This window comes from Pan troglodytes, chromosome 6 (genome assembly GCF_028858775.2).
Source record: "Pan troglodytes isolate AG18354 chromosome 6, NHGRI_mPanTro3-v2.0_pri, whole genome shotgun sequence".
Taxonomy (NCBI): domain Eukaryota; kingdom Metazoa; phylum Chordata; class Mammalia; order Primates; family Hominidae; genus Pan; species Pan troglodytes.
Window position 1 is genome coordinate 145,917,269 of NC_072404.2, and position 20,889 is coordinate 145,938,157.

The following is a 20,889-nucleotide window of genomic DNA, read 5'->3' on the forward strand; positions in this document are numbered from 1 at the left end:
AGCGCCTAACTTGCAAGATGTGCAGAAATGAGAAGAGACTCATGGAGAATTTAGAATTGTCTACCAACAATCGGATAACCCCAAATCCATATATACAGTTTCAGAGCATAGAAAATGAAAGAAAATCTCCATAATGTTTGTATGAAGCAATGATACTTAAGCCTAATAAAGATGGTATATATGTACAGAAAGAAAAATTACAGACTAAAATCATTTATAAATACCGATGTAAAAATTCTAAGAAATATATTAGTTAATAGATTCTAACACTACCTTAAAGAAATAATGCACCATGATGAAATGGGGTTTATCAAGAATGTAAAGATGGTTCAGCATTAGAAAATTGATAAAATAACATCACATTCATGAGTCAAAGGATTATATCCAAAATGCTGAAAAGCCTTAGATAAAATCCAACATCCATTCCTAATAAACATTCTTGAAAAAAAAGGAACAGATGGATATGTCCATAACATAAACATATATACTTCAATCCTAATGACAGCATATTACTTAATATGGAACCCTGAAAGGCATTCCCATTGAGGTCAGAAGTGATGCAAGGATGCCACTATCTCCACAATTATTTAGCATTATTCTGGAGATATTAGCCAATGCAATTAGATAAGGGAAAACAAAGAAACAAGAATCGGAGAAGACAAAACAAACAAAAATATCTTTATTTTTAGATGACATGATGGTATATATGAAAACCCTAGAGAATGAATAATAAAACTAACTCGATAATTCACCAGGTAGCAGGATATAAAATTAACATGCAAAACCAGTAATATTCATATACATAAATGATAACCAGGTAGAAGATAAAATGGAATAAAAAACATTTATAATAGCAATGAAAAAGGTAAATTATTTAGAAATAAGCATTTTAAAACCATTCAAAACTAATATAAAAATATTTTTTATAAAACATTCTTGAAAGGCATAAAAGCAGATTTGAACAAATTAAAAGACATCCTTGTTCTTAGGATGTTCCAACATCATCAGGATATGTATTCTCCCCTAACTTATGAATTTAATGTGATCCCAACAGAAAATGTCAACAAGGTTTTTTATGAAGCTAGACAACTTGATACTAAAGTTCATTAGAAAAATAAACATGTGGCTGGGCATGGTGGCTCATGCCTGTAATTCCAGCACTTTGGGAGGTCGAGGCGGGTGGACCACCTGAGGTCAGGAGCTCGAGAACAGCCTGGCCAACGTGGTGAAACCTCGTCTCCACTAAAGACATAAAAAATTAGCTGGGCATGGTGGCAGGTGCCTGTAATCCCAGCTACTTGGGAGGCTGAGGCAGGAGAATTGCTTGAACCTGGGAGGGGGAGGGTGCAGAGTGAGCAGAGATCACGCCGTTGCACTCCAGCCTGGGCAGCAAGAATGAAACTCCATCACAAAAAAAAAAAAAAAAAAAAAAAGAAAGAAACATGCAAGAATAGCCAGGAAAACAATGAAAATAAAGAACTATGATGGAGGGCTAAGCATCCTACAAAGCTTCTATATTTAGAACAGAGTATAGCAGTAGTATATGAATAAACAGACCAATATATAAGTAGAAAAGACACTCCAGAAACAGACTCAAGTACATACGCAACTTTTTTGAGTTTGTATGAACATACAAACTCAAGTACATATGATAAAGATGATGTCTGAAATTACTGGGACAAAGACGGTCTTAAAAATTTTCTTTCAGCTTTCCCGTCTACAGAAAAAATTAAAATATTTTTTTTTTAGATAAGGTAATGTGGTTTGGATCTGTGCCCCCAACCAAATCTCATGTTGAATTGTAATTGCCAGTGTTGGAGGTGGGGCCTGGTGGGAGGTGACTGGATCATGGGGGCGGATTTCCCTGCTGGTGCTGTTCTTGTGATAGTAAGTTCTTGTGAGATCTGGTCATTTAAAAGTGTGTGACACTCCTCCGCACCCCCCTTGGTCATGCTCCTGCCATGTAAGATGTCTGCTCCTGTTTTGCCTTCCACTGTGAGTAAAAGCTCCCTGAGGCTGCCCCAGAAGCAGATGCTGCCATGCTGCCATGCTTCCTGTTCAGCCTGCAGAACTGTGAGCCAATTAAACCTCTTTTCTTTATAAATTACACAGTCTCAGGTGTTTCTTTATAGTAGTGTGACAACATACTAATACAGAAGATCTTGCTCTGTTGCCCAGGACAGAGTGCAATATGATCACAGCTCACTGCAGCCCCAACCTCCCAGGCTCAAGTGATCCTCCCACCTCAGCCTCCCAAGTAACTGGGATTATAGGTGTGCACCACCATGTCTGACTAATTTTTGTATTTTTTTGTAGAGACAGGGTCTCACTATGTTGCCCAGGCTGGTCTTGAACTCCTGGACTCAAGTGATGCCCCTGCCTCGGCCTCCCAAAGTGCTGGGATTAAAGGTGTGAGCTACCACACCTGGCTTTAAATAAAATTTTGGGGGGCAACTAACTGTGTAGTCAATGGAAAAGGATAAGATTGAATCTGTTTATAGCATATATAATAAAAAAATTCAACGGACCAGAGATCTAAATGTAAAATATGAAACTATAAATGTATTAGAAGAGAACATGAGTGAATTACTCTAAAATTTGAAGGGAATATACTTTTTAATTATGATTCAAAGTCAAATAAAATAAAAGGTTGGCAAATATGACTACCTAAAAAAAATAACACTTTTGCATGTCAAAAGACATCATAAGAAAAGTCAAAAGAGAAATGACAAACCAGGAGAAGATATTCATAACATCTTTCACAGATAAAGAGCTAATATCCTGAATATACAAAAAAATTAAGGAAACAAAAGACTAAAAATCCTAAAGAAAATGGGGAAAATGCAGCCTACCCAACCCATTGCAGCTTCTGCCAACACCAACATAAGACTGCCTGTGTCCTTGTAGGTTGCTCCAACATCACTACTGCCCATCACCCACACCACCCCAGCTGCCAGGGGCCGGAGAACCCACTCACACACTGGGCTCACTGCTCTCAGTATCTCTTTCTAGCAAGCCACCTGGAGGCCCAAGGATAGCCCTCTAGTACCCACAAACACTGGAGCCAGTGTAAGCTGGGCCTAAAAATAGGCACATTTGGTGTGCTGCTGCCACTACTGGAGCCCAAAGACTGACTGACTATGTGTCCAGATCCCCAGCTAAACTTCACCACAACCTCAACTAATGCCTGTACCCTAAGTCACTGAGGAATCATAGAGACCACTGACCCTGTGTACTGCTCAAGAGGTCATACAAAGATCCCACTACCACAGGCACTCAAAATCAAAGCCAAGGTATCTTAATAACAAATACATGTCTTTAGGAAAAAACTCACTCCTACAAATGCAATTTGAAAAAACTAGAACAGCAACTGCTACACCAGATGCACAAAACTGTCTGCTTGAATACATGGGTAAAGTTTGTTTTTTAAAAGTCTGGATGCATACTAAGTAGAGAGTAAATAGGGTTAGTTATATTACTTGACTGAGTATAAAAAAAGAATGAAGCAATAAAATGTTTCTACTTTTATTCTTTTAACTGAAATTTATTTATTTATTTTTTTAAAATCATCTCTGACATACTCTCACCAGTTCTATTCAACCCTGTTCTGGAAGTACTTTTTTAATTAGGCAAGAAAAACAAAGGAAAGGCATTTGGATTGGATATAAAGAAGTAAAACTGCCTCTATTCACAAATGGCACAATTATTTATATAGATAATCTCAAGGAATACGTATAATGATGACTAGAACCAGTAAAAGTACTCAGCAAGGTTACAGGATACCAAGTTAATATGGAGAAGTATTTTTTAAAAGTTTTTCATTAATAGTAAACAATAAAATAAAAATTTTAATAAAATATCAAAAGCATAAAATATTTAGATATAAATTTAACAACAGATTTGCAAGACCTCTAGAGTAAACACTACAAAACACTGCTCAGAGAAATTAAAGAAGATCTAAAGGGAGAGATATACCATATTCATGAAATAGAAAAATAATGTTAAGATGTCAGTTCTCCCCAAATTGATTTATAGATTCAACACAGTCATAATCCTAGCAGGCTTGTTTAGTAGAAATTGATAAATTGGTCCTAAATTTCATAGGAAATGCAAAGGAACCAGAATATTAAAAAAGAAAAAGTTGGAAGACCACACTACTTAAGAGGTACCATAATGCTACATTAATCAATATTAGTGTGGTACTGGTACTGGATTGACAAACAGTTCAGTAACATAATACAAAGCCCAAAAATATACCTAAAATATATGGGTATTTGCTTTGTAGACAAAGGTGCCAAAGCACTCCAACAGGGAAAAGGAAGTCTTTCCAACAAATTATGGTGGAATACAGTAGATATAGGTATGGAAAAAATACTGAACTTACCAAACAAACAGTAATTCAAGTTGGATCATTGCCTAAAATGTAAAATCTAAAACCATAAAGCATTTAGCCTAAAGCATGAGAAAATAAGTAGATAAAGGTTTCTTAGGGAACAGTAATAACTATGAAAGAAAAAAATTGATAAATTAGACTTCATAAAAATTTAAAACTTCTGCTTCTCAAATGATACCGTTAAGAAAATAAACAGGCAGCCAACAGACTGGGAGAAAATATGATCATGTTTAAACTCTTACCTTGAACTCATCTGAGATTTCAGACACAAAAGAAGATATCTGCTTCATGAGCCGGTCCACACTGCTCTCACTTCCTGTTTTGAGGAGTGTAGTAATGGCTAAGGTAGCAATGCTTCTGTTTGAGTCTGTGATTAAGTTTTCTAAGTCCAGATTGCAGGCAGTAACAGCAGAGGGGTGCTTCATTGCCACCTTGTGGAAGGGCAAGAAAAAAAATTAAGCAAATTGCTTTTGATAAAGGCCAGAACTTAAATTTTAATTGAGGTAAGTGGCAATCCAAAGAGGACAGGATAAGTTAAAAGTAATTGTTTCAAAAACAAAAAGAATGGCTCCAGTTAACAAGGTATATCTTTTAATAAATGATCAACGGCCAGAGTATAGCATCGTACTCTCTTTTGTTAGGTTCCTCTAACCTTTCTAACATTATCATTTTTAAAAAATTATAATTGGCCTGTATTTCCTTATAGTACGTGTGTTCATATACATCTATTCTATTAGATGTTAGGAGTACTGACAACAGGATCTAGCATAGTAGTCAGTGCTCGACAAAGACTGTTAATATCTTATCAGTTAAAAAATACTGCTGCATTTCAAGACGCAAACTCCAGCCAAACTGCATTATCTATGGTTACTACATGGTCTGCCATTCTCCTGAATCCTTGTTTTTGTTGATGTTGTCCCACCTCCTTGTCTATCCCAATATTGGTATGGAATCCCTTACCCACAATTTGGAAAATCTGAAAACACTCTGGAAAGCAGAGCATTGGGATGAAAATCCATTTAACAGTAAAACATGACCCAAACTAATGCAAAACTCTTTAATTCTTAATTTATACCACTTGACAAGGACAGTCATATGTTTTGTGCAAAAATATTAATGTTTTTTAATGGTGGGATGCTGCCCCAGGCCCACTGGGGTTAGTAAATAAGAGATAACACCATATAACCTTTCTAAAATTTAACTAAAAGCAAATTCTGAGACACATCTGGCCCCAAGATTAGAGATGAGGGATTGTAGACCTGTATCAACTCTTTAAAAACAATTTAGGCTGGGCCTGGTGGCTCATACCTGCAATCCCAGCACTCTGGGAGGCCGAGGTGGGCAGATCACCTGAGGTCACGAGTTTGAGACCAGCCTGGCCAACATGGCGAAACCCTGTCTCTACTAAAAATACAAAAATTAGCCGGACGTGGTGGCAGGTGCCTGTGATCCCTGCTATTTGGGAGGCTGAGGCATGAGAATCGCTTGAACCTGGGAGGCGGAGGTTGCAGTGTGCCAAGATCGTGCCACTGCACTCTAGCCTGGGAGACAAAGTGAGACTCTGTCTCCAAAAAAAATAAATAAATAAAAAACCATTTAAATTGTTGTTCTATAAAGGTTTCTTCCATGGCTGCTCTAAACTTCTCTTTTCTTCGACTGTTTACACAATTAATTTATAATTATGTATTGCCTATGACAAGTCTTCTATTATATTTAACTTTCATTTACATTTTCTATGCTTATTTAATTTATTCTGTGTTTCTGTATTATATCCTTTAAATCTATACTGTCTAATAACATAGCCAACAGCAACATGTGACTACCAGGCATTTGAAAGGTGGCTAATCCAAACTGAGTATGCTGTAAATGTAAATATACTGGATGTCAAAAACTTGAGATATGTAAAAATATCTATTACATGTTGAGATGACATATTATATGTATTATGATAAAATGTACTATTAAAATTAATTTTACCTTAAAAATTTTAATGTGGTTATTATAAAATTTAATATCACATATGTGATTCACAGTGGGTTTTTACTGGACAGGGCTGCTGTAGACCAGCACTGTGCAAGAGAACTTTCTTCAATGACAGAAATGTTCAAGATCTGCACTGTCCAATAGCCACTGACCACATGTGCCTGTGAGTACAAGAAGTGTGACTCATGTGACTGAGGGTTGAATTTTTTATTTTAATTAATTTAAATTGAAATAGCCACTGGTGGCTAATGGCCACCATATTGGACAGTGTGGCTCTTGAATATAAAACGCTTAGAAGTCAGAAATGAGTTATAATCTTCAGCTAAATAATAATAAAAATGAGCATACTCAAGGCCACAAATACAAGTGAAGTGTTGTAGAGGTGAAGCCCACAAATCACATATACTAACCTTGGAGAGAAAACCAAATGCTTCACATTTAATGTTTCTCAATTAAATACTGATATAAGTCAATAATTAGCAAAGAAACACCTACCTTGTTCAAGGTCCTCACAGCTGCATATCTCAAGGCTGGCTTAGGAGAACTACAGAAAAGCTGAAGAACTAAAAAATAATAATAATAATAATATGTAACATTAAGTAATATTACATATACATACCGTGAATACTCCTGGCTTAAGAGAACTATAGAAAAGTTGAAGAAGTAAAATACAGATATAGATACAGTGAATATTACCTATATATGCTGTGAATATCCCTTATCTCATCATATACCATATAGCTGAAAATATAGTACATAATGAATCACATTCAAAATATGCATAAATTTTATCACAGCATCAAAAATTTACATGAAAAATGTAACATCAAAATAGAAAAAGCACTTTTGGGGCGCCTGTAGTCCCAGCTACTCGGGAGGCTGAGGCAGAAGAATGGCGTGAACCCAGGAGGCAGAGCTTGCAGTGAGCCGAGCTATCGTGTCACTGCACTCCTGCCTCAGTGACAGAGTGAGACTCCGTCTCAAAAAAAAAAAGAAAAAAAAAAAGAAAAAGCACTTTTGGTCAGTTATAAAAACTTAAATAGGAAACAAAGTTTGCTCTTTTTAAAAAAAAATTAGAATACCCATTAATACCTGAACTAAATGGTAGAAATATTGACAGTTCTGAAAACAAATGGGCTTTTTAAACACCAAGGAAAACTGTAAAATGTTTTTAAAAGTTTCATACGAGGAAACAGAAACTTTTAAAAAAAGCAATAAAGAACTATTATTAATAAACTATGTACATATAAATAAAATTCTTTCAAAAGTTTTATATAGAGAACTAGAAACATTAAAAAAAGTAATAAAGTAAGGAACAACTAAAATAAACTATCTACATATAAGCTATCAGAATGCAAAGGCTATATATACACAGAGCTAGTGTTCAAAAAACATTCTTAATACCTATTCTGCAGACCTATGAAACTTAAAGCAAAAACTTAGGAACATAAAAGCCAGCCATCAAATATAAAACAAACCTGAAACAGCAGGTGCCAACTCTCTTGCAGTGCAGTTAGGAAGATGGATGATAGCTGAAGCAGCTTCATAAATAACCATTTCATGTTTATTTCGCAAGCAGCTCTCAATGAAATCAAACAGTGGACTTTCATGGCTGCCAATAAATATTTATAGGCCATTATTTAGATATCAAATAGAGAGGCAATATGCATAGGGATTAAAAGCACAGGCAGATTGAGAGGCACTTCTGGAATGGTGGATGAGGGATTTCTAAAAATTCATTTCATCACAAAGCAATTAGAACACTGGCAAAATTGTCAAAATCAACTTTTGCAGAACTCTAAAAAATTAATCAAAGATTTGCAACAATCCTGAACATCTATTTAAGAAAAGTAGCTGAATCTTAGTAAAAATGGTGAGCTTTCTGGTGTTTTAACCTACTCATTCTCAATTTCCATGCACCTCTTCCCAGTTCCATAGCAGTCTTGGAAACCAGCAGCCTCAGAACCACAGTAACTGTGAATGCCAGCAGCCTAGCTACAAAAGCAGCTCTGGGCCAAAATCTCATCCCCAGAGAACTGTCACTATGTGACCTGTCTGGTGCTCCTAGAAAAGCCCTATTCACAGGCTAATCTTTACTTCACCTGACTCAAGAGCTCATTCAGCATGAAAAGCCCTATGCCCAGGGAGTTTGTCCAAAAAAATCAGTAGTATTTGGTTAATCTTGCAGCTACCAGAAGCAGCAATTTTAGCAGGGGCAAACAAGAGGCTGGCCAAAAAACTTAAAAGGAAAATTTGAGAAATGAGATGTCCTTAGGGGGCTTTGAAAATTTCTAAAATATTTCTGGGGATACAGAAGGTCATGTGCACGTGCAGGGCTAAGCAAACAGCCACTAAAGACCTGACAGAGCTCCGCTCTCTAACCTTTGCTTGACTCTGAGGCTCTGCACAAAGCAGGAAGTGAAGGCTAAGGCAGAGCTGTGAACTCCTGGGGCATGGAAAGCACACCCCAACATACACAGCACCCGTTGGAAAATGATGGGAGACATACTGGTTTAAAGCATTTAAGAAAATCTGTCAAATTATTATTTGTGACTCAGCTAATCAAACAAAGACTTCAGTGTCTATACAAGATACAGAATAAAGACTACAGAAATAGTCCAGGAAGGTCACAAACAACAACAAAAACAACAAACCCCAGGGATAGGGAAAGGGAAGGTCTGATTACCAGTGTTGTCACATTATAATATTTAAAATATAATGTTTTTGACAAAATAATTATGAGACACACAAAGAAATACTTAACTATGACCCATCTATGGGGAAAAAAAAAGTAGTCAATAGAATTTATTCCTGAGGAAGCCCAGATGTTGAACTTACTGGCAAAAACTTTAAGTCAGCTAATATAAATATGTTCAAAGAACTAAAGGAAACTAAAATATTTAATTTAAAGGGAAGTACAACAAGATGTCTTATGAGACTACCAATAAAGTGACAGAAATGATTTTTTTTTAAGAAACCAAATAGAAATTCTAGATTTGCAAAGTGCAATGACTGGAATGAAAAATTCACCAGAAAAAGTTCAATAGCAGACTTGCACAGGCAGATGAAAGAATAAGAAAACTTGTAGATCTACTGAGATAAACCAGCTGATGAAAATAAAAAAAGAAGGAAGAAAAATGAACAGTGCTTTGGAGACCTGTGTAACATGACCAAGGGTACCAACATTTTGGATGATAGGAGTTCTCATAGGAAAAGAGAGACACAAAGGGGAAAAAGAACATAAGAAGAAACCATGGCTGAAAACCTCATAAGTTTGATTTAGAAAAAACATTAATTTATGTACCCAAGAGGCTCAAAAAGTCTCAAGCAGAATAAATACAAAAATATTCAAATATATACACATCAGAGTGAAACTGTCGAAAGCATAAAAATAGTCATTCTGACTGGTGTGAAATTGTATCTCATTGTGGTTTTGATTTGCATTTCTCTAATGATTAGTGATGTTGACCATTTTTTCATATGCTTGGTACCATCTTGTACCAGTCAGAATAGCTATTATTAAAAAGTCAAAAAATAACAGATGCTGGTGAGGTTGCAGAGAAAAGGGAATGCTTACACACTGCTGTTGGGAATGCAAATTAGTTCAGCCACTGTGGAAAGCAGTTTGGAGATTTCTCAAAGACCTTAGAACTACCATTCAATCCAGCAATCCCATTACTAAATACGAACCCAAAGGAATATGAATTGTTCTTCTTAGGTTTTGATGAGAAGGCGAGGATTAAAGAAAGACTGAGAGAGAGTTGGCGGCTCTACAGCAATGCAGGTTTTATGTCCAGCATAAGACCTGCAGAGGCGGGGCACCAGCTTAATGCCGGGGCCCACCTCTGCTTACAGGCTGGGGCAATTTTAGGCCTGGGAGGGAGGGGTCTGAGGGTTATGGCTTGCTGCCCGGGAGGATGTTGATAAGATGTTCCCATGATGAGGTGGTTTGGCCCTTGTTCTGGCAGGATGTGACAGTGATGTTCCTTGGACTTTTTCCCAGCAGAATGTGATAAGAAAGTCAGGCAGTCGGGCAGGATGTTTCTCACGGCCCAGTCCCCCAAGGAATGTTTCACTTTGATCAAGGTCTGTGAAATGACAAGGGGCTTACAAAATGGTACAGTTTGGACTAACAGTTCTACCATAAAGACACATGCCCTCATATGTTCACTGCACCACTACACACAATAGCAAAGACATGTAATCAACCTAGATACCCAACAACAGTGGACTGGATGAAGAAAACGTAGTACATATACACCATGGAATACTATGCAGCCATAAAAATGAATGAGATTATGTCCATTGCAGCAACATGGATAGAGCTGGAGGCCATTATCCTAAGCAAATTAACACAGGGACAGAAAACCAAATACTGCATGTCTTCACTTATAAGGGAAGCTAAACATTGAGTGCACATGGTCACAAAGAAGGGAACAATAGGCACTGGAGCCTACTTGAGGGTGTAGGGTGGGAGAGGATGAGGATAAAAAAACTACCAACTGGGTGGTACTACGCTCATCACCTGGGTGACAAAATAATCTGTACACCAAACCCCCATGACGTGCAATTTACCTGTGTAACAAACCTGCACATGCACCCCTGAACCTAAAATAAAAGTTGGAAAGAAAAAATAATAAATAAATATATAAACAACAACAAAGAAAGCATAAGATAAAGATAAAATCTTGACAGCAGCAAGAAAAAAACTACTTATCACACTGTACAGGGAAAAAATCAGTATGATTAATGGCTGATTTCTCATCTGAAACAATGGAAGACGGAGACAGTAAAATGTCATATTCAAAGTGCTAAAATGAAAAAACAAGAATTCTATAATCCAACAAAACTATCCTCCAAAACTGAAAGCTAAAAATGACATTCCCAGAGAAGCAAAGACTGAGAGAATTCATTGCTAACAGACTTGCTTTGTAAAAATACTAAAAGAAGAATAGACTGAAAGACTGACTGTAGACAGTGACATGAATAATCAGGGAGAAATAAAGAGCATCAGAAAGTGTAAATATATTAATTGATATGAAAGATTCTACAATTTTTCTCATTTCTTAACTACTGTGAAGAACATTAAATTGTGTAAAGCAATAATTGTAACACTACATTGTCGAGTTCTTAACATATACACAGATAACACACATGCCAATAATAGCAAATAGGAGGAGAGAAGGAACAGAACTATATTGGAGCAAAGATTCTAAATTTTACTGAAATTAAGTTAGTATTATCTGAAGTAGACTGTGGTAAATTAAAATGCTTATTATGATTCCTAGAGGAACACCTATGAAAAAACTTTTTTTAAAGTTAAAATATTGATGAAGGTATTAAAATGATATACTAAACATTTTTTAACTCAAAAGCAATCAAAGAAGAAGAGAGAAACAAAAAAGACAGGAAATTAACACAGAACAAATAGCAAAATGGCAAAGGTAAACCCAACAATAATTATATTACATTTGAATATACTAAATACTCCAACTAAAAGACAAACTGCTAGACAGGTTTAAAAAGCAAGATCCAACTACATGATGTCTAAGAGATACACTTTAGATTCAAAGACACAAATAGGATGAAATTAAAAAGACCGGAAAATGTATGCCATACAAACAGTAAGTGTAAGAGATCATGAACGGCTATATTAATAGCAGACAAAATAAGAGTTTAAGACAAAAATGTTATGCAACAAGGATAGACATTACACAATGTTAAAGAGGTGAATGCATCAGGAAGATTTAACAATGATAAACATACTCATACAATAGAACCACAAAAGACATAAGGCAAAACTTGACAAAAGGAAGGAGAAATATATAATTTAAAAATAATAGGCCAGGAGCTGTGGCTCACAACTGTAATCCCAGCACTTTGGGAGGCTGAGGCAGGTGGATCACCTGAGGTCAGGAGTTCGAGACCAGCCTGGCCAACATGGCAAAACCCCGTTTCTACTAAAAATACAAAAATTAGCCAGGCATGGTGGCACATGCCTGTAATCCCTGCTACTCGGGAGGCAGAGGCAGGAGAATTGCTTGAACCTGGGAGGTGGAGGTTGCAGTGAGCTGAGATCGCACCACTGCACTCCAGTCTGGGCGACAACGTGAGACTCTGTCTCAAAATAAACAAATAAAACTAATCGTTGGGGGACAAGATCTCAGCCCTGCTCACCAGCTGCCTGGATATAAACTCGGTGGTATTAGTGGGGCACGGTGGGAGAGAGACTGGCCTTGTTGGCTGTGTGGTAGCTGGGTTAGACCTGTCACTGGCAGCTTTCCCCCACTTTCATGGTAACCTGTATGTTGCAGCAGAAGCACCATAATCCCCCTGGGAACATAAAACATAACTCCATGGGCCTGAGAACCATACCCCCATCTTCCACACCAGCTGCAAGCAAGCCCCACCCAAGGACAGTCTGAGCTCAGACATGCCTAACCCTGCCCCCTGCTGATGGTCTTTCCCTACCTGCCCTGGTAGCTGAAGACAAAAAGCATAATCTCTTGGGAGCTCTATGGCCCCAATCATCCCTTGAGAAACCCAAATACTTACCCAAGTGACCTCAGAACAAGCTTGTATCCCCCCTATACTACTGCAGCTGATGCTCTCTTGAAAGCGCCACCTACTGGCTGGAGGCCAACCAATTCAAGCCACTGCAGCAACTAATAAAAGAACAACCTTGATCCAAGAAAACAGAAAACAACAAATTCAACCACCTGTAACATCCTGGCTAACCAGAGGTCCAGAGTCAGTATACATGACAACTTCACTGCTAGCACAACCAGCATTTGAGAAAACCAGCGCACTAAACAAAACTACAACCAAGGACCCTCACAGAGTCCTCTTCACTCCCTTCACAACTTCTGGAAATGAAAGACACATCTACACAAATGACAAATACACTGGAAAGTTTCAATAATAGAATCGAACAAGTAGAAGAAAAAAAACTTCAGCACTCAAAGACGAGGCTTTCAAATTAACCCAATCCAAAAAGGACAAAGAAAAAAGAATCTTAAAAAAACAAAACACAACAAAACAAATGAACAAAGCCTCCAAGAAGTTTGAGATTATGCTAAATGACCAAACCTAAGAATAACTGGTGTTCCCAAGGAAGAAGATAAATCTAAAAGTTTGGAAAACTTATTTGAAGGAATAATCAAGGAAAACTTCCCCGGCCTTGCAAGAGACCTAGACATCCAAATACAAGAAGCTCAAAGAACAGCCGCAAAATTCATCACAAAAAGATCATCACCTATGCATTTAGTCATCAGATTATCTAAAGTCAAGATGAAGGAAAGAATCTTAAGAGCTGTGAGGCACAAGCATCAGGTAAGCTATAAAGGAAAACCTACCAGATTAACAGCAGATTTCTCAGCAGAAACCCTACAAACTAGAAGGGATTGGGGTCCTATCGATAGCCTCCTTAAAAAAAAAATTATCAGCCAAGAATTTTGTATCCAGTGAAACTAAGCTTCATAAATGAAGGAAAGATAAAGTTCTTTTCAGATAAACAGATGCTGAGAGAATTCGCCACCACCAAGCCAGCACTACAATAACTGTAGAAGGAGTCCTAAATCTTGAAACAAAACCTTGAAATACACCAAAATAGAACCTCCTTAAAGAAAAAAATCTCACAGGGCCTATAAAACAATAACACAATGAAAAATAAAAAACAAGGTATTCAGGCTACAACCAGCATGATGAATAGAATAATACCTCACTCACATCTCAGTAATAACACTGAATGTAAAAGGGCTAGGTGCGGTGACTCACACCTGTAATCTCAGCACTTTGGGAGGCTGAGGCAGGCAGATCACGAGGTCAGGAGTTTGAGACCAGCCTGGCCAACATGGTGACCTTGTCTCTACTAAAAATACAAAAATTAGCTGGGCATGGTGGTGGATGCCTGTAGTCCCAGCTACTCGGGAGGCTGACACAGGAGAATCACTTGAACCTGGGAGACAGACGTTGCGGTGAGCCAAGATCACGCCACTGCACTCCAGCCTGGGCAACAGGAGCGAAACTCTGTCTCAAAAAAAAGAATCCACCAACCAAGTCCGCTGTCTTAAAGAGACTCATCTAACACATAAGGACTCACATAAACTTAAGGTAAAGGGGCGGAAAAAGGTATTCCATGCAAATGGACACCAAAAGTGAGCAGGAGTAGCTATTATATCAGACAAAATGGACTTTAAAGCAACAATAGTTTAAAAAGCAAAGACGGACATTATATAATGATAAAAGCACTAGTCCAACAGGAAAATATCACAATCCTAAATATATATGCACCTAACACTGGAGCTCCCAAATTTATAAAACAATTACTACTAGACCTAAGAAATGAGATAGACGGCAACGCAATAATAGTGGTGTACTTCAATACTCCACTGACAGCACGAGACAGGTCATCAAGACAGAAAGTCAACAAAGAAACAATGGACTTAAACTGTACCCTACAACACATGGACTTAACAGATATTTACAGAACGTTCTACCCAACAACTGCAGAATATACATTCTATTCATCAGCACATGGAACATTCTCCAAGATAAACCATATGACAGGCCACAAAACAAGTCTCAATAAATTTAAGAAAATTAAAATTATACCAAGTACGCTCTCAGACCACAGTAGAATAAAACTGGAAATCAACTCCAAAAGGAACCTTGAAAACCAGGCAAATACATGGAAATTAAATAATCTGCTCCTGAATGATTGTCAGGTCATCAATGAAATCAAGATGGAAATTAAAAAATTCTTTGAACTGAACAATAATAGTATATACAGACCTCTGAGATACAGCAAAAAAGGTGCTAAGAGGAAAGTTCATACTACTAAATGCCTACACCAAAAAGTCTGAAAGAGCATAAATAGATAATCTAAGGTCAAACCTCCAGGAACTAGAGAAACAAGAACAAAGCAAACCTAAACTCAGCAAGAGAAAAGAAATAACCAAGATCAGAGCACAATTAAATGAAACTGAAACAACAACAACAACAAAAATACAAAAGATAAATGAAACAAAAAGCTAGTTCTTTGAAGATAAACAAAATTGATAGACCATTAGCAAGATTAACCAAGAAGAGAGAAGATCCAAGTAAGCTCAATTAAAAAGGAATAGGGAGATATTAAAACCAAAATACTAGAGAAATACAAAAGATCATTCAAGGCCACTATGAACACCTTTATACACACAAACTAGAAAATCTAGAGGTGATGGATAAATTCCTGGAAATATACAAACCCTCCTAGATCAATCCAGGAGGAAATAGAAACTCTGAACAGACCAATAACAAGCAGCAAGACTGAAATGGTAATAAAAAGTTTCCAACAAAAAAAAGTCCAAGACCAGATAAACTCACAGCTGAATTATATCAGACATTCAAAGAATAATTGGTACTAATCTTATTGAAACTATTCCAAAAGACAGAGTAAGAGTGAATCCTCCCTAAATCATTCTAAGAAGCCAGTATAACCCTAATACCAAAACCAGGAAAGGACATAACAAAAAAAGAAAACTACAGACCAATATCCCTGATGAACACAGACACAGAAATCCTCAACAAAATATAACTAACCAAATTCAACAGCATATCAAAAAGATATCCACCATGACCAAGTGGGTTTCATACCAGTGATGCAGGGATGGTTTAACATACGCAAGTCAATAAATGTGATACACCACATAAACAGAATTAAAAACAAAAATCACTTCATCATTTCAAAGGATGCCAAAAAAGCATTTGACAAAATCCAGCATCCCTTTATGATTAAAACCCTCAGCAAAATCGGCACAGAGGGGATGTGCCTTAAAGTAATAAAAGCCATCTAGGAGAAACCCACAGTCGGCATTATACTGAACAGGAAAAAGTTGAAAGCGTTCCCCAAGAACTGGAACAAGACAAGGATGCCCACTTTCATCACTTCTATTCAACATAGTGCTGGAAGTCCTAGCCAGAGCAATCAGACAAGAGAAAGAAATAAAGGACATCCAAATTGGTAAAGAGGAAGTTAAACTGTTGCTGTTCACTGATGATATGACTGTCTACCTAGAAAACCCTAAAAACTCATCCAAAAAGCTCCTAGATCTGATAAATGAATTCAGTAGTTTCAGGTTACAAAATCAATGTACACAAATCAGTAGCACTGCTATACAGCAACAGTGAGCCAGCAGAGAATCAAATCAAGAACTCAACCCCTTTTACAATAGCTGCAATAAAATAAAATACTTAGGAATATATCTAACCAAGGAGGTGAAAGATTTCTACAAGGAAAACTGCAAAACACTGCTGAAAGAAATCATACACAAACAAATGGAAACACCTCCCATGCTCATGGATGAGTAGAATCAATATTGTGAAATGATCACACTGCCAAAAGCAATCTACAAATTCAACATAATTCCCATCAAAATACCACCATCATTCTTCACAGAACCACACACACACAAATCTTAAAATTCATATGGAACCAAAAAAAGAGCCCACATAGCCAAAGCAAGACTAAGCAAAAAGAACAAATCTGGAGGCATCACATTACCTGACTTCAAACTATACTATAAGGCCACAGTCACCAAAACAGCATGGCACTGGTATAAAAATAGGCAAAGAGACCAATGTAACAGAATAGAGAACCCAGAAATAAACCCAACTACTTATAGCCAACTGATCTTCAACAAAGAAAGCAAAACATAAAGCGGGGAAAGGACATCCTATTCAACAAATGATGCTGGGCTAATTGGCTAGCCATGCGTAGGAGAATGAAACTGGATCCTCATCTCTCGCCTTATATAAAAATCAACTCAAGATGGATCAAAGACTTAAATCTAAGACCTGAAACCATTAAAATCCTAGAACACTGGAAAAACCCTTCTACACATTTGCTTAGGCAAAGACTTCATGACCAAGAACCCAAAAGCAAATGCAAGAAAAGCAAAGATAAATAGATGGGACTTAATTAAACTAAAAAGCTTCTGTACAGCGAAAGAAATAATCAGCATAGTAAACAGACAACCCACAGAGTGGGAGAAAAGCTTTGCAAATGGTGCATCTGATAAAGGACTGATATCCAGAAACTACAAGGACCTCAAACAAATCAGCAAGAAAAAAACAAATAATCCCATCAAAAAGTGGGTTAAGGACATGAATAGACAATTCTCAAAAGAAGATATACAAATGGCCAACAAACATATGAAAAAAATGCTCAACATCACTAATGATCAGGGAAATGCAAAATTAAAACCACAATGTGGTATCACCTTACTCCTGCAAGAATGGCCATAATTAAAAAATAAAAAGATAGATGTTGGTGTGGATATGGTGAAAAGGGAACACTTCTACACTGCTGGTGGGAATATGAACTAGGACAACCACTATGGAAAACAGTGTGGAGATTACTTAAAGAACTAAAAAGTAGATCTACCATTATCCAGCAAACCCACCACTGGGTATCTACCCAGAGGAAAAGAAGTCATTATATGAAAAAGGCACTTGCACACGCATGTTTATAGCAGCACAATTCACAATTGCAGAAATATGGAACCAGCCCAAATGCCCATCAATCAATAAGTAAATAAAGAAAATGCGCCCTCTCTCTCTCTCTATATATATATACACAAACGCGTGCACACACACATATATACACCATGGAATACTACTCAGCCATTAAAAGGAATGAAATAATGGCATTTGCAGCAACCAGGGTGCAGTTGGAGACCATTATTCTAAGTGAAGTAACTCAGGAAAGGAAAACCAAACATCGCATGTTCTCACTTAAAGGTGGGAGCTAAGCTATGAGGACGCAAAGGCATAAGAATGATACAATGGATTTTGGGGACTTGGGGGGAAGAGAGGGAGGGGAGTAAGGGATAAAAGACTACACATTGGGTATAGTGTACACTACTTAGGTGATGGGTACACCAAAATCTCAGAAATCACCTCTGAAGAACTTATCCATGTAACCAAACACCACCTGTTCCCCAAAAGCCTATTGAAATAAAATAAATAAAAATAAAAATAATAGTTGGAGATGTCTAGTCCCACCCAATAACTGATAGAACAACTAAGCAGAAAATCATCAAGGATACAGAAGACTTGAACAACATGATCAACCAACTCAAGCTAACTGATTATAGAAAACATTCAACCCAGTAACTGTAAAAATACAAATTCTTTTTCAGTGCTAATCATTTCCAAGAACGAATTAAATACCAAGTCACAAAACAAATCTCAATACATTTAAAGTGACAGAAATCATACAAAGTATGTTTTTCAACCAGAACTGAATTAAATTATAAATCAACAACAGAAAAGAAACCAGGGAAATCCTTAAATATTTCAAAATTAAACAACCACACTTCCAAGTAACTCAGGGATCAAGAAGAAATCAAATGGGAAATGAGAAAATATTTGAAGTTGAATGAAAATGAAAACATAACAAATCAAAATGTATAGGACTCAACTAAAGCAATGCTTGGAGAAAAATTTATTTTAGAAACCTGTATCAAAAACAAAAAAGGGTCTCAAATCAATAACCTAGGCTTCCGCATGAAGAAATTAGGAAGAGTAAACTAAGCCTGCAGCAAGCAGAAGAAAGGAAATAATAAATATTAGAGCACAGGTTAATTGACTAGAACACAGAAAAATAATAATAAAAAAAAATCAGTGACACCCAAAGTTGGTTCTTTGAAAAGATCAACAAAATTCACAAACCTTCATCTAAACTAACCAAGAAAAAAAGAGGAAAGACACAAATTACCAAAACCAGGGATGAAAAAGGGAACACATCACTACTGACACTAAAGAAATGAAAAGAATTATGAGGAACTATTATGAACAATTGTATGACAACAAATTAGATAACTTAGATGAAATGGAAAAATTCCTAGAAATACCAAACTACTAAAGATGACTCAAAAAGAAACAGAAAATCTAAATAATTTCTAATGAGTTAGTTATTAAAAATCACACCTCAAAAAAAAAAACCACAGATCCAGATGGTCTCACCAGTTAATTCTATCAGATATTTAAAATAATAATAATACCAATTCTTCACAACTCTTTCAGAAAATAAATGAGAAAAGAACATTTACTACCTAACTAATTCTATGAAGCTAGTACTACTCAGATAAAAAAGCATGACAAATATTTCACAAGAAAATTACAGTACAATCTCCCTTCTACCAAAAACAAAAATTCTTAACAAATATCAGCAAACTGAATCCAGTAATATGTAAAAAGAATTATATACATAATTAAGTGGCATTAATCACAGGAACATAAAGGTGGTTTAACAGCAGAAAATCACATTATATATTACATTAATAATATAAAGGACAAAAACCACATAATCATCTTCACAGATGAATAAAAATCCATTGACAAAAATCTAACACACATTAATAATATAAATAATAAAAACCACATAATTATCTTCATAGATGAACAAAAGTCAATTGACAAAATCTAACACCCATGCGTGATTTTTAAAAAACTTTTAATTTTAGGTTCAGGGGTACATGTGAAGGTTTGTTCATAGCTAATGGTACATGTTACACAGGTAAGTTCAACCACAATGGTTGAACTAATTTACACTCACACCAACAATGTATAAGTGTGTTGATAAAGACATAGAAAACTGAAATTCTCATACATAATAGAAATGGTATGGTTATTTTGGAAAATAGTTTGGCAATTTCTTTAAAAGTTAAACATAAACTCATCATATGACCCAGTTATTCTATTTATAGAAATCTTTGCAAGAAAATGGAAAAATATATGTACACACAAAGCTTTATATATGAATGTTCAGAGCCACATTATTCATAATAGATGAAAATGGGAAAGAAAAACAAGTGCCCATCAATTAATGAAAAAACCAAGTGCCCATCAATTAATGAACAAGTAAACAAAATTTGGTCTAGCCATACCATGGAAGAGCATTCAGTCATAAAAAGGAATGAAGTACTGATGCATGCTACAACACAGTGAACCTCAAAAATATTATATTAAGTGAAAGAGCATAAAGTTAAAGAACTGAGGCCAGGTGCAGTGGCTCATGCCTGTAATCCCAGCACTTTGGAAGGCTGAGGCAGGTGGATCACCTGAGATCAGGAGTTCACATCACAGGACTCTGCAGACAATCCCTGGTACCAGCTTGGAGCTGGGTAGACTTGCTGGGTGGCTAGACCCAGAAGAGAGACAACAATCACTGCAGTTTGGCTCATAGGAAGCCATGTCCATAGGAAAAGGGGGAGAGTACTACATCCAAGCAACACCCCATGAGACAAAAGAATCAGAACAACAGACTTCCACCTAGACCTTCCCTCTGACAGAGCCTACCCAAATGAGAGGGAACCAGAAAACCAACTCTGGTAATATGACAAAACAAGGCTCTTTAACATCCCCCCCCCAAAAAATTACACTAGTTCACCAGCAATGGATCTAAGCCAAGAAGAAATCCTTGATTTACCTGTAAAAGAATTCAGGAGGTTAGGTATTAAGCTAATCAG

General features: G+C 36.6%; 1 protein-coding gene across 3 annotated transcripts in view; it reads right to left on the reverse strand.

Moving 5' to 3' along the window:
• COPG2 (COPI coat complex subunit gamma 2) overlaps window positions 1–20,889 on the reverse strand; it is a 164,698-nt gene that overhangs the window by 50,033 nt on the left and 93,776 nt on the right. For all 3 annotated transcript variants that reach the window (XM_519383.9, XM_024358044.3, XM_054687707.2), the window contains exons 10-12: window positions 7,855–7,988; window positions 6,872–6,939; window positions 4,636–4,824 (exon numbers count right to left, since the gene is read on the reverse strand). In XM_519383.9, coding sequence (XP_519383.3) covers window positions 4,636–4,824; window positions 6,872–6,939; window positions 7,855–7,988 — 391 coding nt within the window. The remainder of the gene's footprint in view (window positions 1–4,635; window positions 4,825–6,871; window positions 6,940–7,854; window positions 7,989–20,889) is intronic.